Here is a 19,539-nt window from a genome sequence, read left to right as displayed (position 1 = left end):
ATACTTTCAAAAAGCTCCAGTTAAGCTTAAATAACCTCATTAAAATGTGACCCATTTAATACTAGCAATCATATCCATTAATTTTGTTTATATACAGAAATTTATCCAGACTATTTTTAAATGTATCTATGGTATTGGCATTCACTACCTCCTTTGGTAATGAGTTCCACAATTTTATTGCTCTTACAGTGAAAAAACGTTTCCGTTGCAGGAGATTAAATCTCCTTTCCTCCAACCTTAAATTATGACCTCTTGTCAGAAACAATTTTCTTGGAATAAACAGAGCTTCTGCCATCTCTGTATATGGGCCTTGAATATATTTATATAAAGTAATCATGTCACCTCTCAAGCGCCTTTTTTCTAAAGAAAATAGACCCAGTATGGCTAGCCTCTCCTCATAGGTTAATTTCTCCAATCCCCTTATTAGCTTTGTGGCCCTTCTCTGAACTTTTTCTAGTTCTGCAATATCTTTTTTAGCAATCGGTCCCCAGAACTGCACTCCAAACTCAAGGTGAGGTCTTACCAGGGCTTTATATAAATGACAGAATTATGCTTTCCTCCCTTGAATCAATGCCTCTTTTAATACATGCTAGTATCTTATTAGCCTTTGAAGCCGCTGCCCTGCATTGTGCACCCATCTTTAGCTTGTTATCTATTACTACTCCCAAATCCGTTCCTCCTGTGTTTGGCTAAGTCTTGTCCCATTTTAAAAATACATAGCCTGCTTATTTTTACTTCCAAAATGTAGAACCTTGCATTTTTCCGTATTAAATCTCATTTTCCATTGACTTGCCCATAGTTCTAATTTTAGCAAATCCCTTTGTAAAGAGAGTTTGTCCTGCTCTAACCTAATGACCTTACTTAACTTAGTATCATCTGCAAAAATAGAGATGTCGCTATTTAATCCTTGCTCCAAGTCATTTATAAAAATATTAAAAAGAACAGGGCCCAGTACTGATCCATGGGGGACGCCACTGATTACCTTTGTCCAATCTGAGTATGATCCATTTACTACTACACGTTGCTCCCTATCTTTTATCCAGTTATTTATCCATGAGCTAACATTTTCAGCTAGTCCCAGTCCCTTAATTTTGTGCATTAATCTCTCATGTGGCACTGTAACAAATGCCTTTACAAAAAGTGACAGTCTGCTTTTCACAACAGAATACACTGAACACTACAACCACATCTGTAACATTATAAAAAAAACATCTTCCTATGCTAAAAGTGGATGATGGGCTTGAAAAGTTTTCACCTAAGATCTGTAAGTTCTCCTATAGACAAAATAAAACAATAGGTAATCAGGTAGCTACTATCAAATTACCCCGTTTCCACTGTACAATCCTCCTGGTTGTCGAATAAGGGCATGTTCAAGTGCCACAGTAGAGATTATGTAGCGTGTGAGAAAGTAGAACAAGGTGATCATTTCAAATCTTCTGCCACAGGTTCTACATATATTAAGAATACGTGCATGAACTGTCGCTCCACGTTTGTCGTTTACTTGATCACGTGCACAAACAGTACACGGGAATGACGACCAGAGAAGTCAGGTCCCGAATTAGAGAGCATCTGTCTAGCATAAGAATATGTAAAGCCAGTACTTCCCTTGTACAGCATTTCACCCAAGTACATAATAAAAATTCTAACACATTTAAATGGACATGATAGAACGAGTCCCAGTACCAGAGAGGAGGGGATAGAGAGAAGCGGCTGGCCAAGCAGGAAACTTTCTGGATATTTATATTAAAAACAAGGTTTCCATCGGGTTTAAATTCTAGCTATGACCTTATTAATTACTGGGAATAGACCATAGCCATACCCCAAACTCCTCTCTACATAACTCTGCAAGGTATAATACACTCACTCTCATGAATTTAAAATCACTCCATGCTCTAGGAATCAGAGAACTTGCTTAGGAGTAGAAACCCCATAGTATACTTCCTTTGTTTAATACTCCTGTCACTACTCTTATGATGTTAGTATGTATGGCTACACTTGAGCATGTTTCCCACACCTTTCTGAGGGAACAGACGGAGTATTATCGTAATATTCTCACTAGGTGACATATAGCTATTGTTCTTTAATTTCACAGCCAGACATATTAGAAAGTGTTTAAACTACTAACTATACAGACAAGATGAAGGGACTTTAAAGTATCTGATTGTTGATGTTTTGCAGTATAATATGTATAGGGCGTGCATTTAAGCCATATTCTCAGAGGAACTGTCATTGAACCAGATACAATTGTTTGACATGTGAATATTAGGCAAATGTTTTGTGCTACACAATGCCTAAATGCAAAAACCAAATAGATGTTGTTGCATAACTCACTTCAAGTCCTACATGGAGCCGTCCACTGTACAATTTCCTTCAATATACACCACATTGAGAATTTTCTGTAATTCCAACATGCTGTTGCATTCTCTTAAATTTTCAAGGTTTATGGGTGCATATTTAATGCACTCAGGTTCTCGAGTATATCCAGCAATATAAATGTTTTTTTTCAAAATAAGTCTTTTAATAAGTTTAGCAGTGGTTCATATAACAAGACTTACATAAGCAACTTACCTATAGTAACCCCTCCCCCTTGATCCTTTATTGGGAGGATGGACTTATTGTTAAAGGAGGTGTGTGAGTAACAGCCAATGGGGGTTAACTTGTTCATTTAAAGGTGGGATAGTAACCTCTCATTTTTAACTAGCTTTGACAATGGCAGGAAGCCGAAACGCATCAGCTATGCTCTGACCCCCATTTTTTCTGCACATATGTGTGAACATTTTAACTTACACTAATAAAATGTATTTAAGTTTTAATTGGAGCTCCGCTTCGCCTCCTTTTTGCACTACTTTGTAATATAACCTGAACTGGATGGCCAATAGATACTCATATTAGGTTGCTGTAAGAAACCAACTGGTATAACACAACATACACTCTGAAACTACAGTCCAATATGTGAATGTCGTCAGTAACACGTCAGGCTCCCCTATCGTGCGGGCACAGGTCAATAGAGTACTTTTTTTTTTTTTTAAAGTGTTATATTGCCAGTTTAACATAACGAAAAAGGGGATATTATACAAGAAATTGTCGCTCTCAGACAGGATAATTTTCCTTTGTCTACTTTCGTAAACTCTGGGAGAGGGGACTTGACCAATGCCTGATACTGGATTATCTTGGAATAAGAGGGGCATTTTAGGTGGGGCTGGAATCTTATTGTGTGGGAATCGGTCTGCTGAGAGATCGTGGAGTGTCAATATATATCCTGACGAGGCTTTACCATCTGAGCTGTCTCTTTTATTATGTTATGTAGTAGGGAAAAGGGAGGGATTATATCGACGATGAACATGAGGCTATCAAAATCAATCATGTAGTGCTTATAGAGATAAAATGCAATTATATAAGTAGTATAGTAAAAGAGGAATTTGTTATCCACAATTCCAGGGAAGTAAACCTTGTCACCCGGGCATGGGCCCTATACCTAGGCAACAGGTGGATCAACTGTATATGAAAAGAAGCATTTTCTATCAGTTAACTACTTTTAGTCTATTCGCTTTACACATGACTATCTTGGCCCCGTAGCAATATAGTCCCCTATCCCTAACTATGACTCAGCAGCAGATTACTCACTTTATGGACCAAGGTTGATGTTGTTCTATATCAAGGTTCTATACCCCAACAATTAAATATATTTGAACACATGCAGTATATAGTATCCATATAAACAAGTGAATAGACAATATATCAGCATTAGAACCTAAGCATTAATCTCGGAAGACAGAATCTATTGCTATCTTAAGTAGCCCACTTCTTAAAAAAAGTCGTGCTCCATGTAGGGTTAATTAAAGAGCCTTCCTAATTGCAATATATCCATAGCAGAATTCAAACTCAAATAAAGTGGTAATCTAAATAGGGGGGTGGAATTGGAGTAAAGATAGTATGAGAACCAAGATATCTGTAAAAACTATACATTGTAGCATATCAATATAATAACATTAAAGATTGGCTAAACACCAATCTAAACTGTACCACATGAGTGGTATAGAATGTTTCCCCTATAGATTATCTTCAAGTGTCCTAACCCACTTTAACGTGAGTGAAATAGCTGCCCCCAGTCGAGCGTGTTCACAATAACAGTCTGAAAGCACTGTTGCTTAGTGTCTGGTGTAGTGTCGTTAATGGGTCTAGCAGTAAGTTACCTGTGAGGCCCTAGTGAAACTCAGAATAACTTGAATATATTTATGTAGGAACCAGCTGAGTATACCAGGTGAGGCATTTATTACACAAATTATCAATATTAACATGAAAGGTAGTGTAAGAGCTAAAAGCAGTATAGGGTATAACTGGTGGGTTCATCTGTCTACATACGTGTCAATGTCCCTGTTAGAATAAACAATATCTAAGAAGAACTGTACACACCACACAATCTTAGGTAACCAACAGCCCTGAGTCAACTTTACTGAGCTGTACAAGAAATAAAGCATCATAGAATTAGTCCATCTGTAGGGTGTGGAGGTAAAGTCCAGCATGTTAGGGACTGTCAGCCAATTCCTTTTCGGCCTGTAGTAACCAGATATTCCTTGTGCCGGTAGTAGGCTTTCAGATTAGCAAACCGGTCTCCATCCCCTGTGATCATTGTTAGTCTAATCCTGGAGGAGAGACAATCCTTGAGAGTAGAAGGCTCTGGGGCTAAGGAAGCGCTGCGGTTCAATCTGGTCAGCAAGAGTATTGGGGCAGATATGGCCATCTTGTAGTGCAAAGGATCAAGTGCGTCTCTCACATCACATTTACCACCAGCTGATGTACTAGGGCATGCAGCATTCAGAAGTCCTGCGGTGTGCTCTGAGAACTCTGTGTCCCTCAATACAGTCTCACACACCTCGGTGAGCCTTCGTTCAAGCCTGGTAAGACACTCATGCAAGGGGTACAATATTGCCGACATCCATCTGTCTACCACCATCTCGGTTTGCTTCATGCTCAATTCACCCCGATAGGGGACTTCCACAACATGCTCTGTTTAGTATGGCATAACCTCAGATCGGGTAACCAAATCAGTCTGGTGTTTCCCACGTGAGTGGGAAGATGACCGCTGCTATATATATACTTGGACCTGAAAAGTAGGCACGACAGCTGGTCACAATAGTTGAAGAGATGGCAGCAACCAATTTCTTATAGGGACCCCGGGTTGTCGAATATGCTGTGGTCGCCTGTGCACAGTAGTTCTTTCCAAAATAAGTTTTGTTTAGTAGTGATGGCCCAATAGGCTCTTCCGGTACATGAGGCAATCTTCTCCTACACTTTGGCTTCCACTGTGTGCCAGACACTGCTTATCCTTCAATTTAATGAATTATCCGATGTAGGTAGCTTAGTAGGTCAAATGAAGCCAAACAGAATAAATATGTTTAAATAAAAAGAGAGAAGCGTTCAACCTGAGAACGAACAATAGCATAATAGCTTGTACTATGGCTAGTTACCACCCAAGAAGCAGCCTCTTTTTGCTCAACATGTGCCTTTCACAGAGAAGAAATTTCCTGAAGCATATCAGTCTGATCCTGCCTTCACAGTACAGTCCAGCCCCGAAATACCAGGCAATCCCTCTCTGAACGAGAAAAACAGCAAAACCCCACGCTTCGGCCCACTGTGGGCCTCGTCAGTGAGGTGCATCCATATCCCTCTAGGCACACTGAGTAACGGGTCCACGTCTGGATTCCCACATCACACTTAGGGAGACTTCCCCAAGTGTCACAATTTGCATAAATAAAAAGAGAGAAGTGCTCAACCTGAGAACGAACAATAGCATAATAGCTTATTCTATGGCTAGTTACCACCCAAGAAACAGCCCAAGGGTGATAGGGGAAACCAGACGTGGACTCCTTGCCCAATGTGCTTAGAGGGATATGTCTCACTGACGAGACCCAAAAGGAGGCCGAAACGATCGTCTGGGGTTGTCATGTTCCTTGTTCAGAGGAGAATTGCCTGGTATTTCGGGGCTGGACTGACCATGTCGGCGGGATCAGACTGATATACTACAGGAAAGTTTTCCTCTGTGAAAAGCACAATTGGGCAGAAAGAAGCTACTACCAGGTGGCAACCGGGCCATAGAACAAGCTATTGATGCTGCTGTTCGTTCCTGGCAGACTGCTTCTCATTCTGTTTTTCAAGAATAAATATGTTTGTTTATAGTACTTAAAATCTATCACTTATAGTCGGAGCTCTAAACAGCTACGTCTGATCATGTCGGGTGTTAGCTCCGCCCCCCTAATGAATAATATTTTAGCTTATCAAACTCATCCATAGATACACCTTTATAATGTTCACTAAATTGTATTATATAATCTAAGATACAGGTGATCACTTGCCCCAACTAAGCACCTGATACATTTTTTACAAGATGGTTGAGCTCTTTAAGAGTCCCTACATCTCTCCATAAAACACAGAGAGACCTGAGAAAATAATTACAATTAAGATTTACAGATTAATTATCTTCTTTTAAATTAAATCAGTAATTTGTATAATTGCACATTAAAATAACAGTACACTTGGTTGAATAGCTAAACCAGTTAAATAATGTTAACTCTGCCATGTTTTCTGTGCTATAGAATAATGTAGAACAGAACATAAGAAATTAATATCTCATGAGCTAAACTGTAACCCTGTATTATTGTAAATGTACTGCACTTCATAAACTTCACCCTTAAATGCACAAACTTTAATTTTATAGACCCTGAAATGGATTCACTCAGTACTACCTCCCTCAGGAATGATTCCCAGCACTGGCAATTGCAAAATAATGAAACATCAACCTGCACTAGGATTCAGAGTTAATGCACCGATTGCTGTATTTTCCTAAAGGGTCTCAAAGTGATGGTAAACTTGACATGTTTTAAAATCAGGTCCGGAATCAAAGCAATGTTTTTAGATGAGCTTTTATTGATCGCTTCTAAGAAAGATAGGCTGTAACTTACTTTTTAATCTAGCCGTGCAATTCTAATACCCTACGCTCCGGCAGTCCACTTCAATACTCATATTTTTTGTGAGCTAACGGTTTTAACTGTTCTTCAATGAGCTCTCTAGCCATACGGCACTATTTTTGTAGCTTAAATGCCAATTAGAGAACAGTTCAAATCGTCGGCTCACAAAAAATATGAGTTTTGAAGTGGGCAAGCTCCCATTAGCGCATTGCTGCTCTGGAGCTGACTTTATCTATGTGTTTAATGCATCTGCAGGAGTTAAACACATAGTTATTTGCAAACAACAGTGAAATAATAAAATTCTTACATATTAGAGCATTTTCTTTTTGCACTTTTAAATCCCTTTAAAAAGAGAACTACTGGATGTTAAAGGCACATTATACACTAGATTTTTCTTTGCATTCATGTTTTTTAGATGATCCATTTATATAGCCTATCTGGGAGTTTTATTGTAGCAATGTATAGTTTTGCTTATTTTTTTTAAATAACATTGTGCAGGTTTTCAGACTCCTTACCAAGTCCCAAAGTGTCAGATGTATACAGGTTTACAGACCACTACTGGCTCCTGTATGTCTAATCTGTCTTTTCATATGCAGGGAAGGGGGAGGATAGGATATCTGCACCCAGCTCCTTTCACTGGGTGTTCCAGCTAATCTTATCAACAATGTTAAACTTGAAGCTTCTAAGTAAATTTTTAAAATGTTTTATACTAGATTTTTAGATCAGTATCTTTACATATCCTTTATAGTAGTGTCTATTTCATGCAGTTATATGAAAATTGGTGTATACTGTCCCTTTAAGTAATAATATTTTAGCTTATCGAACTCATCCATAGATGCACCTTTATAAATGTTCACTAAATTGTATTATATAATCTAATATACAGGTGATCACCTGCCCCAACTAAGCACCTGATATATTTATTTTTTACAAGATGGTGGTTAGGGCTGGACGATGTCAAGGTATATGTGAGGTTAATAAATATATATTTTAATCATATATTTCAAGATTAATAAATCTGTATCTTTGATCAGATATTTCACTGATCAGTAGAAAATGACTCATTGCATTCAGAAGAACTGACTTCAAACAGGTTTAATTCTCCCCCACTTTTTCAATTACACAGGAAACTCTTAAGGATTACTTTAAAAGAGAGATTCCTAGCTAAAGTGTGAACATGTAGCCCATACCAAATTTGCTATAATCAACTTACAGTTTAAGACAGGATGAGTCATAAAAGGCAAATTAAGAGGATAGATTGTCAGATAGGTGACACCACACAATGTATGGAGACGAGATGTTTGAAATACCCTCTTGAAACTGGTCAAAATCATAGGGAAACAGCTTTTATGCACATAGGTGTTAGTTATCCCTAAACATCAAATACACGTCTGCACTGCTAGCTAAACAGAAAATATGTTGTATTGAGACTTTTACAACTACTCGTGGATTGACCCCATGCTATGTGGGTGGGCCAGTGAAGACCTTATGAAACACAGACAAATGCTAAGGTGTGACTTTGAGATTTACTGAACATACAGCAAATAATCATTTTTTTTTTTAATGCATGCCTCAGAATGTATTAAATATAGAAATTTGGGAAATTCTCTGATTCTCTATTTTTACATGGATATTTGCTAAGCGTGATAGGCAACTGTTTTAGTCAGTCAAAAATGTTTAATAACCTCTGTATTGTTTGTATTTTTCAGACATATAATTTCAGATCTGCATGAAGAAGGTTCATACATCCAGGGCTTATTAGAAACATAAAATATCGCATATTCTTGTTGGAATACAATACTGAATTAAAAATAGGCTGTTATTTGTATAGAAATGCCAGGATACTGATAAAATTATAATGCATTTTAAGCTAATAATTAGCAGTATTAAATTGCCTTAATATAATAAAATGTTAATATAACATATTTGGTATCAGAATAATCAGAAAAAATAACAAAATATTAACCATCTATAATTGGGGTTATATATGATTAATGCAAAGAGTGTGATCTGATTAAATAACCATGTTATGAGAATAATTAACTTGTTAAAAAAAAATGTTTTAGAAATGTAAAGGTGAATTTGTTTTGTTTGTATGTCTGCTGCCACCTAGTGTTATGATGCGAAATTGCAGCCATGAGATGATTGGTTGTTGCAAGAATGCATTTCCTTGACAACATACTTACCAAATAAACCAATCCATGTTCAGTTGCAAAGAACCAATCCGAGACAAGGCTCCGTGGGCGTTTCCAATACTCACCAATGACTGATAATAATCAAAAAAAGGGGAGGGGTGAAATCAGATGATTTAACCCCCAGCATAGAGACTGATAAGGAGGTTGCTGGCTAATCCTGAAAGGATAACTACTGTGGTTATTATTAAAGCACACAACTACTGTTGGACTCCATATGCAATACCCCCAATTTTGAATTTCTGAGGTGAAATTGGATCTGTTGAGAAACATTGGAAACTGGATTGCTGTTTATTTGGTAATGTATACAAGGTTTTTGGTAAGCTAAATTATATGCATAGTCACTACAGTAAAATTTCAATTTTTGAATTGGAAAGAACAAATTGGGCTTTTAAATTGTATTGTATAACCTTGAATAGCTCTTAGCCTGCCTGTTTGTATGCAAGCATTTAAAGTAAACATTTACTATTGTTGTATGTAACAGAGTTAAGGACATAGTGCATATTTCAAATAAGCATTTTATAGCCTATGTATTGTTAAACTAATCCCAATCAAATTGTTTATCTATGCAAATATATAATAATAATTCAGAAGTGTATATTGTATTTTAAATTGGTAGTCACAGCCTATATATTGTTTAAATCTGTATCTGATTGGCTAAGTAACTCTGTATCTGATTGGCTAAGTAACTCATCTGTGCAAGTTCTGATATTGTAAATTAATATTGTATTAGGATAAATTACAGTTAAATAGCAGAATATATATATATTATCCTATTGTTTATAAGCACAGTTTAGAATTGTACTGCTTGGATGTTAAAGGTTTTTAGTCCCATTGTGTTAACTAAATAAAAGGCTATTTGTAAATAAGGCTGATTTGTGAAGGTATATTTTTCTGGGTTTTGTAAAAGGGATAGCATATCTTAATAGTTGGTTTTAACTTTATCATTTATTTTATATTCCTTTTATTACAAATATATTTCAAAAATGTTCATGGATATTAACTAAATAAAAGAATTCAGATATTTATATTAATTGTATTGTTTCTAGTAGATGCATGTTGATTAAGGGTTTCTATTTTTAAGGAAAATTATTATTTGTATTGTGTTATAACCCTGCCATAAGCGGATATATTATTTGGAGAGCACTACTAAGATTTTCATAAATATACTGACAACGATAAAGGGGGGGAAAAAAAATCATTGCGATTTAATCGCAATTTTATTAAAAATTACTATAACACCTTAATTTTTCAATAAGACGTTTAACACTATAGAATCTTACTGTACATGTTTCTCAATGTCCAATACACTCTTGGAACATAAAAATTAACACTTATAATTAGAGGAAAAATATAAAAATAAAAAAAACTTGTTGTGCACTGCACCATTGTGTACTACTATGATGATTGATGATCTATCTTCTAGGAATCTACACTTGACTCAACTAAATTATATATTAAATAAATATATTACATTTATCATCTATCTAGTAAGTAACTCTATATATCATTCATCCTCTATAATCTATCTACTACGAGAGGCAGAACTTTTTTCATTTTCTGCGATGAGATTTTTTTTTTTGTGAAAATTTTTCTGCAGTGTCTTTAAGGAGCCGGTGTTGCTGTGCTTGTTGCCCTTACTCGGTGTGCATAAGGACAGGTTTATGTACAGCCTTGCTGATGTCTGCTGTACGTTCCCACCGTGTCAGTCTGCCTGGGAACCTGCTCTACTGTACTGCTGGGGGCTATATGTTTATTTTGGAGGGGATGCTGCTCCATGCTTATACTGCTGATGTATAATATATGCTTCCTAAAGGATGGCACTTAGAAATTAGTGTGTGTATATATATATATATATATATATATATATATATATATATATATATATATATATATATATATAAATATAAATATATATATATATATATATATATATATATATATATATATACACACACACCCACACATACATACACACATACACTGTATATTATTTATATATTACAACCTCAGAGTTAAAGGGACATAATACTCATATGCTAAATCACTTGAAACTGATGCAGTAACTGTAAAAAGCTGACAGGAAAATATCACCTGAGCACCTCTATGTAAAAAAGGAAGATATTTTACCTCACAATCTCCCCAGCTCAGCAGAGTAAGTTCTGTGTAAAAAGTTATACTCAGCTGCTCCCAGCTGCAGGTAAAAAAAAATAAAAAAAAAATGAAGAAATGAACAGCAGCCAATCAGCATCAACAGTGCTGAGGTCATGAACTCTTTTACTGTGATCTCATGAGATTTGACTTAACTCTCATGAGATTTCATAGTAAACTTCCTTTAAACTGAATAGGGAAATAACATGAGAGTGCACGAGGCTCATCCCTTCGGCTGCCCCGGGACAGACATACTGAATTGCTGCTTAGAAATCCTTTACAATGGGATGTGGCTACTGAGGAACTTTTGAGGTAAAATATCTTTCTTTTTTACATAGGATGTTCTGGTGATATTTTCTAGGCAGCTTTTTACAGCTATGCTGCAGCACTTTCAAGTGTTTAAACATGTGGGTATTATGGCCCTTTAAGTCAATTAAAGAGATCCTAAAAAAAAAAAAAAAAAAAAAAAACACTGGAAGAACAAATAATATAATACACACCCATTTAAAAAAAAAAATCTGTAATACATGACAAAGACTGAAGCTTTTCCCAAAATGAGTTAAAGGGATATTCACAGTATTCTGAAAAAGGCTTGGTAAGGGTCCACAACCCCATTATTCCAATACTGTGCATATCCAATTAACTTATTTGGTAAAGTTTCAGCTTCTGTGATCTCTACACATATATTATATACACACACACACATACAGAGAGAAATGCACTCACAGGAACGAACAACAAGCTCAATACCATTGTTAGCCTGTTCTATGGCGATTTACCACCTGGGTGCAACTTCTTTTAGCCCAGTAATGCTTTTCACAGAGTAGAACTTTCCTGTAGTATATCAGTCTGATCCCGCCTATTACAGTCAGTCCAGTGACGAAATTCCAGGTAATTCTTTTCAGAACAAGGAACACAGCAACCCCAGGCGATCATTTCGGCCTTCATTGGGCCTCGTCCGTGAGGTGTAGCCATATTCCTCTAAGCACACTGAGCAAGGAGTCCTCGCCTGGTTGCCCCTTTTTCCCTTAGGGAGACTAAATACATACAGAGAGAAATACACTCACAGGAACGAACAATAAGCTCAATACCATTGTTAGCCTGTTCTATGGCGATTTACCACCTGGGTGCAACTTCTTTTAGCCCAGCAATGCTTTTCCCAGAGTAGAACTTTCCTGTAGTATATCAGTCTGATCCCGCCTATTACGTTCAGTCCAGCGCCGAAATACCAGGCAATTCTTCTCTGAAAAAGGAACACAGCAACCCCAGACGATCGTTTTGGCCTTCATTGGGCCTCGGCAGGCTAACAATGGTTTTGAGCCAGTTGTTCATTCCTGTGAGTGCACTTCTCTCTGTATGTATTTAGTCTCCCTATGGGAAAAAGGGGCAACCAGACGTGGACTCCTTGCTCAGTGTGCTTAGAGGAATATGGCTACACCTCACTGACGAGGCCCAATGAAGGCTGAAACGATCATCTGGGGTTGCTGTGTTCCTTGTTCAGAGAGGAATTGCCTGGTATTTCGGCGCTGGACTGACCGTAATAGGCGGGATCAGACTGATATACTACAGGAAAGTTACTGGACTAATAAGTTGCACCCAGGTGGTAAATCGCCATAGAACAGGCTATCTCTTTGTGGTCTTGAATTCTTATTCCTTTTATTATAGTGACGTTTCGGGTTTTATCCTGTTTTCAAACCAACAGCAAACAGACATGAATTGCTTACCAAACTTAAGTACAAGCCTAATGCCCACCCGCAAAGCTATCCGTTGCGAACCGGAAATCACAGCAATCACGTGGTATACCTCCACATCCTGTGTTGCTATGGAGACCGGAAGCTGCACTGTAGCCAATTGTGAAGTTAAAAACATTAAAAACAAGAAGGAGATAGATATACTATGTATTTAGCTACACATTACATTATAGTATGTAAGCCAGTGGAGGGTAATGCCGCAAATCCACTATTAGTGATAACAGCATACATGCTGTCCTGTACATCACATTGGTCCAAGCTTCGCCAATCACGTTAGAGTATAGAGCCGACGCCCAAAAATAAACAAAAAACAGCTGAGTGTCAGAGCGTGCATCGCTGATACAGATACACACACACCATATACACACACACACACACACACCATATACACACACACACACACCATATACACACACACACACACCATATACACACACACACACACACTCACTTATTAAAGAACAAAAAAAAATCTAAGTATTTTGGTTGGCTCCTACACTCCTAGAATAATTTTGTTAAGCCCTGACTTACCTTTTCTGCAATGTGCTGTTACCCTGTTCCGCACTGAAGTTCAGGAAGTGGAAGGAAATTGAAGAGAGAGGAACGTAGCAAATATTTACATTGAGATAGAACGGAACAGTGATACCTGCAGGAAGAAATTAAAAATGCAGGCAAAAATTTTTTTGAACTGCCACTGCTGTTCTTTCTGCAGAGACCCTTCAGGTTCTGCGATAAGAACGCAGATCGCACAGTGTTCTGCCTTGAGGTAGATCATAGAGATAGAGCAGTACGTAGTAGATATTATTTATATATATTTTGGTAACATTATGTTGAATATATTATATTTTACATTTCACTTCACAATACATCCTACAAGCAACCCTTAATGAACATTTATAAATAAAATATATTGTATTATTGTAATATGTAATCAAACTCAATGTTAAGTGTCACAGAAGTTAAAAAAAAATCAAATCAAATAAAAAAATCAGTAACGCACTTTAATTTTTTTTTTTACAATATTAACTTTATTGCTCACAACTTTGAGCTGTCCCACCGCCACACCATCGCTTGACCACCACCACACCACCGCTTGACCACCGCCACAACACTCCCAGATGACTCCCACACTCTTCAATCTCTTCCAAAATGGCCGTTTCACAGGCATTCTCAGGTCCGACCAGGGTCGCACACTGGTCCGCCTCTCATTCTCCCTCTCCACCTTCATGGCGATCTGTAGATTATTTTTTTATAAATTTCGTATTCTTGCGGTTTTAAAACCATAGCGATTATTCGTGCAGCCCTAATGGTGGTGCTCTTTAAGAGTCCCTTGATATCTCCATAAAACACAGAGACCTGAGCCCTCTTTATCAAATAAGGTGTCTCATGCCCATCTAGGTAGAATGTTCTCGGCTCTAGAAAGAACCCTGGCATTCTCTAATAGGCCCTTACATGCAACAAGTGATTCCTCTCATCAAAGAGGCCCATACTTCAAATGATCAGTTTCATGCCCAGGTTGATCAGGTGATCGCCTTTGCAATAATGATCACGACAGAACCATCTGCCACATAAAACAGCTCCTATTATCTGAAATATCAAATCCAACAATTTGTTGTTGAATGAAATATACTTTACAGCACTGGTCAGATTTATGTCATCTTGCCACTCTAAAGGAGCCCTTATCACTCCATCTCATAATAAATATTTAAAACCCCTCAGAGAGATGAGCCCAGCCATTCTAATAATTTCAAGTCTTTATAGCTGGCATGTAATCTCTACATAAACGTTGTCTTATCGCAGAGCTCATAGATCCTTATTTCTGTAATCAAATGCAAACTTGCAGTTATCCAAATAAATTAATACAAGTGGCGCCCTAATGGTAGCATGGGACGCAATATTACGAGTTAACCAGAAAAGGGTTAGCGTGGCCAACTTCACTCGAGCACAACAAATACTTTTATAAGGCTATAGCAACTGTGCCATTCCCAGTCAAATACCTTAAAACATGCAATATCATTTTTATTATGTCCACATTAGGATTATCAGTTAAAAAAAAAAAAAGTTCAGTGATATAAAAAACAAAGTAAGGGATGTGCTTATGATGTTTGATGAGTATTTACACAATCTTCCTTGAGAACAAGACAGCTACGTCTAACAACAAATTACCTGCTCTGAGGGAGCTTCTCATAAACTGGGTCTGAGTCCCCTCGCCACAATCAAACAGCCAACATTCTCCTTCTGTCCTGAATACAACAGCCGAAGCTCCCCTCGATGGAGACGGATACGCAGATCCTGTTCCCAGGAAGGTCACATCCATAGCCATCACTGATTTTCAGGACTAATTAATAAAAAATAAAAAAAACATATAAAATCAGTTTTACTACAATTACTACAGGATTAATAATAAAAAAAAGTAAACACACACAATATATATATATATATATATATATATATATATATATATATATATATATATATATATATACACACACACACACACACATATACTTACACAAGTACATACTATTATACATAATACATTTAAAAATGTTACTATAAATTAATCATGCAGAGATTGCTACACTAATGAACATTCCGTGTACTAGGATGAAGAGCACTTTATATAAATCAGTAGAAAGGAATCTAGATATTGCAGTTTTGTCAGGTCAATTGTGCAGCCACAGAAGTCATTTAAAAAGTGATGTTTTCATCAGACACAAAATTTTTAAAAAAATCCATGTTTACTGTCCCTTTAAGAAACTGATCATGCTAATTACGTTGCAGAAAAAGCAAACGTTTGAAATGAGAAAAAAAAAAAAAAAGGATATTGTATCAAAAAATATATAATGTATTTGAAACAGCAGAAATTAGATATAGAATAGTTTTGTACATGAAAATGTTTAAGTAAAATATTTTTTTAAATTGATATTAAAAAAATGTAGAAATAACATGTTTTTGCACAAATTATACCCTAGTATCTACTGCTCATTAGAATTCTTGTCTCATAAGGACAACCCTATAAAAAGCTAACAAGAAAAAGTAATTATGCCTGCAGTAATAAATATTCATTAAAAGGAACAAATATTTATTAAAGGGACAGTCTAGCCAAAATTAAACTTTCATGATTCAGATAGAGCATGCAATTTGAAGCAACTTTCTCATTTACTCCTATTATCAATTTTTCTTCATTATACATTTAGACACCAATCAGCAAGCGCTATCCAGGTTCTGAACCAAAAATGGGCCGGCTCCTAAGATTACATTCTTGCTTTTTCAAATAAAGATATAAAGAGAATGAAGAGAAATTGATAATGGGAGTAAATTAGAAAGTTGCATGCTCTATCTGAATCATGAAAGTTTAATTTTGACTAGACTATCCCTTTAATTTAAAAAGTAAACACCTAACTCAAAGTGAAAGTCAATCCTAGCGTTGTACAAATAAAGGAGCTTTCTGCATGACGTATCTTATTTGTTTCAACCGATTGCCGTTCTTAGCTGCTACAGCAGAACATGGCTTAAAAATTTTTTTGCTAAGGAGGTGACGTTTTCACCTCTTAGCCAATAGCCGTGCGGTAAATCCGGCTCCCATGGGCGCCAAGCCGGATTTACCGCACGGCTATTGGCTAAGAGGTGAAAACGTCACCTCTTAGCAAAAACATTTTTAAGCCATGTTCTGCTGTAGCAGCTAAGAACGGCGATCGGTTGAAACAAATAAAGGAGCTTTCTACATGAAGCATCTTATACTACTTTATACTGAATGAAAGTCCCCTTTATTTGTTTCAATAGTCAATCGTAGCGTTTGTACAACGCTAGGATTGACTTTCACTTTAAAAGGACATTCACTGCACTGATCTACACACAAAATAAATGTTTTAATACTGTCATTTTATAAACATTATCTGTATTGCTTTGCCATCAATGACATGCTCCTTGAATAGCATCCTGAGTGATGTTTATCTTGTCTTTTCTGCGGTGGCCTTTTAGAGCTCCTGTACTGATCAATCATTCTGCAGGTGAAGGAAATGCAAGGTTCTGTATTCCACTGTATGCACTCCTGCCTCTCTAGGGGAGTGGAAACCTGTTTTTTTCAGGTTTGAATTAGTGCAAACTTGTTTCTTCACATAAGATTATATGTAACTTTGAGGCATTTTTGGGAATATACGGAGGGATAGGTCTTAAGCTCAGGGCCACTGTCCTAGTTTTGTACTTTACAGCATTAAGGGCTAGATTTATCATAGCTGAGGCGTACAGGGGCACGTATACGCACCCCTGTACACCTCAGCTCGCCTGTGGCGGGGAGAAATTACCCGTAGGTAATTAACATTGCACACGAGCGCAATTTTGCGCTTGCGTGCAATCCCACCCCCTGCCCGCGCACAACCAATCACGCGCGGGCAGGAGCTGTCAATCTCCTCGGTCGGACTCGACCGAGGAGATTGAATTTTGCCAGTTCAGAGGTGGCGAAGAGTTTAGGGAAGCAGTGGTCTGGTGACCGCTGCTTGTTAAATTGCGGCGAGCAAGTTCTTGTGAGAACTTGCTGCCGTAAGGGCTTAATAAATCTAGCCCTAAGTATCAGTTGCATATTACGGAAGACTACAAAGAACCACACTAGAGCTTTATAGAAAAGAAAAGCAGTGCATATTTACAAGTAATGAAATAATTTCTATTTAAAGTGGAGGTAAAGTTTGCCGGATTGCATTATCTAATTATACTAGTCACCCTAAATAAATAGTACTTTCATTCATCAGTTTTTTTAATTCAAAGTATAAAATGAGTTTTAGAGCGTTAAACTTACTTGCTTTTGAGCCGTAAATTCAACCCGTCATAATTTTTTATTTTTTATTTGCAGGTCACGTTTTTTTCTGCCTATTGAAATCCTGGCCGTTAGGCGGCCATCAAACTACGTCATCCACCTAAGGGATGATCTGCGCAGGCGTTTAAAAATTTGGGGGGATAGCAGATTACCGCTTAGTAGTCAATGCTGTGTGCATGCGCAGTTCATTTGGATCCTGGGTGGCACCGCTCTATACGTCACTCTCTAACTAAGATCAGGAAATGGATGTGGGGAGGAGTTATTAACAGAACAGTATGTAAATATAGAACAAGATTATTTTATAATTATATACTGAATTGTAAAAATAAAGTTAGCGATTGTATTATTTAAACTAGGAAGAATGTGTTACCGTTTACAGATAGGTAAAACTTTACCTTCAATTAACCCCCTTCCACAGCCCCCTATAGTTCTGTGTCTGATAAGTCTATGCTATGTGGATAGAATGTGTCCCTGGCTTGGAAATTTCCATTAAATCCTTGGATGCCATAGGGGGCTGTAACCCTAAACATACCTGAGGTTGGAGAACATTTATCCACCCCAATAATCTAATGAGCTCTCTGCATGCTTCAGATCTCTGGGATAGTATGGTCAATGCCAGTGTAATTGGTGATCTTGATGTTTGGTAAATAAGTTTGACCATTACAGAGCTTTAATGCACCCCTGTAGAATAACATTTTAACCCCTTAGCAGCCAGGAGCTGGAAAACGTGTTATACAGAGCGTTAATGCACCCCTGTAGAATAACATTTTAACCCCTTAGCAACCAGGAGCTAAACCACTTGTTAACCGACGGTGGTGACAATGCATGAGCCACCTCATTGCCAGAGTATGATGACGTTTTATCAGAAGTCAGTGCAGTGTGAAACTGGGGCTGTTTACTCGCTCCGGATAACCATAGTTTGTTTTTTAAACATAAACGGAGTTGTTCAAAGATGAGTAGTTACCTGTGAAAGCGAATTGCAACTATAATTGTTTCCACAATTGCTTCAAGCTACATGAACCCTGAGCAAACGAGTCCAATCGCTCCACTCATGCAGGAAGTACTACCTCAACCGAAAGACCAGAAACAAAGTATTTTCATACAATTCTAAAAAAAAAAAACAATATAGTACAGTATTATCTCACTCTATGTGTGCTGGTCATTTTGCTACACCCATTTACGCATATCGCGCCATGCTACTACACTTCCTGCACTATCGCCATCTTGGTACTCTTATCCCAAGAACGCAGATTCACTTTTTATAACGCTGTTGCCATATTACTGCACCCGGAAATTCACTATCGATATGAAATCGTTCAGCATAAGATAACGTTAGTGAAACCATTTAAAAAAAAAAAGTATTTTTCCTAATTGACTTAGGTCTCCTTTTTCACGGACAATGCTGAATATAGAGATGGTTACAGACGAGGCTGAAGTTGGCTTCTTATTCGGCCAGGTTCTTATTCCCTGAAGTTGGCTTCTTATTGGGCAACTGATTACAACCAGCCAAATAATGATGTAGAAAAAAATATCTACAATTATTTTTATTTTAAATAAAATAATAGACTTTCCCAAAACCTAAACAAAACACATTTTATACAAATACATGTTATATTGCAATAAACATGGCACAATTTTGGGGAACGGTGTAAAAGCCGGAACGGAAC

The 19,539-nt window shown here is 37.2% G+C and overlaps 1 protein-coding gene across 1 annotated transcript in view; it reads right to left on the bottom strand.

Annotated features, from left to right (window-relative positions):
- ELAC1 (elaC ribonuclease Z 1) overlaps positions 1-19,085 on the bottom strand; it is a 41,806-nt gene extending 22,721 nt beyond the window's left edge. The window contains exons 1-2 of the mRNA XM_053700407.1: positions 18,837-19,085; positions 15,226-15,397 (exon numbers count right to left, since the gene is read on the bottom strand). Coding sequence (XP_053556382.1) covers positions 15,226-15,382 — 157 coding nt within the window. The 5' untranslated portion in view covers positions 15,383-15,397; positions 18,837-19,085. The remainder of the gene's footprint in view (positions 1-15,225; positions 15,398-18,836) is intronic.
- Between the last annotated feature and the right edge of the window lie 454 nt (positions 19,086-19,539).

Source organism: Bombina bombina, chromosome 2 (assembly GCF_027579735.1).
Source record: "Bombina bombina isolate aBomBom1 chromosome 2, aBomBom1.pri, whole genome shotgun sequence".
Classification (NCBI taxonomy): Eukaryota; Metazoa; Chordata; class Amphibia; order Anura; family Bombinatoridae; genus Bombina; species Bombina bombina.
This window is presented reverse-complemented; position numbering and strand designations above follow the sequence as displayed.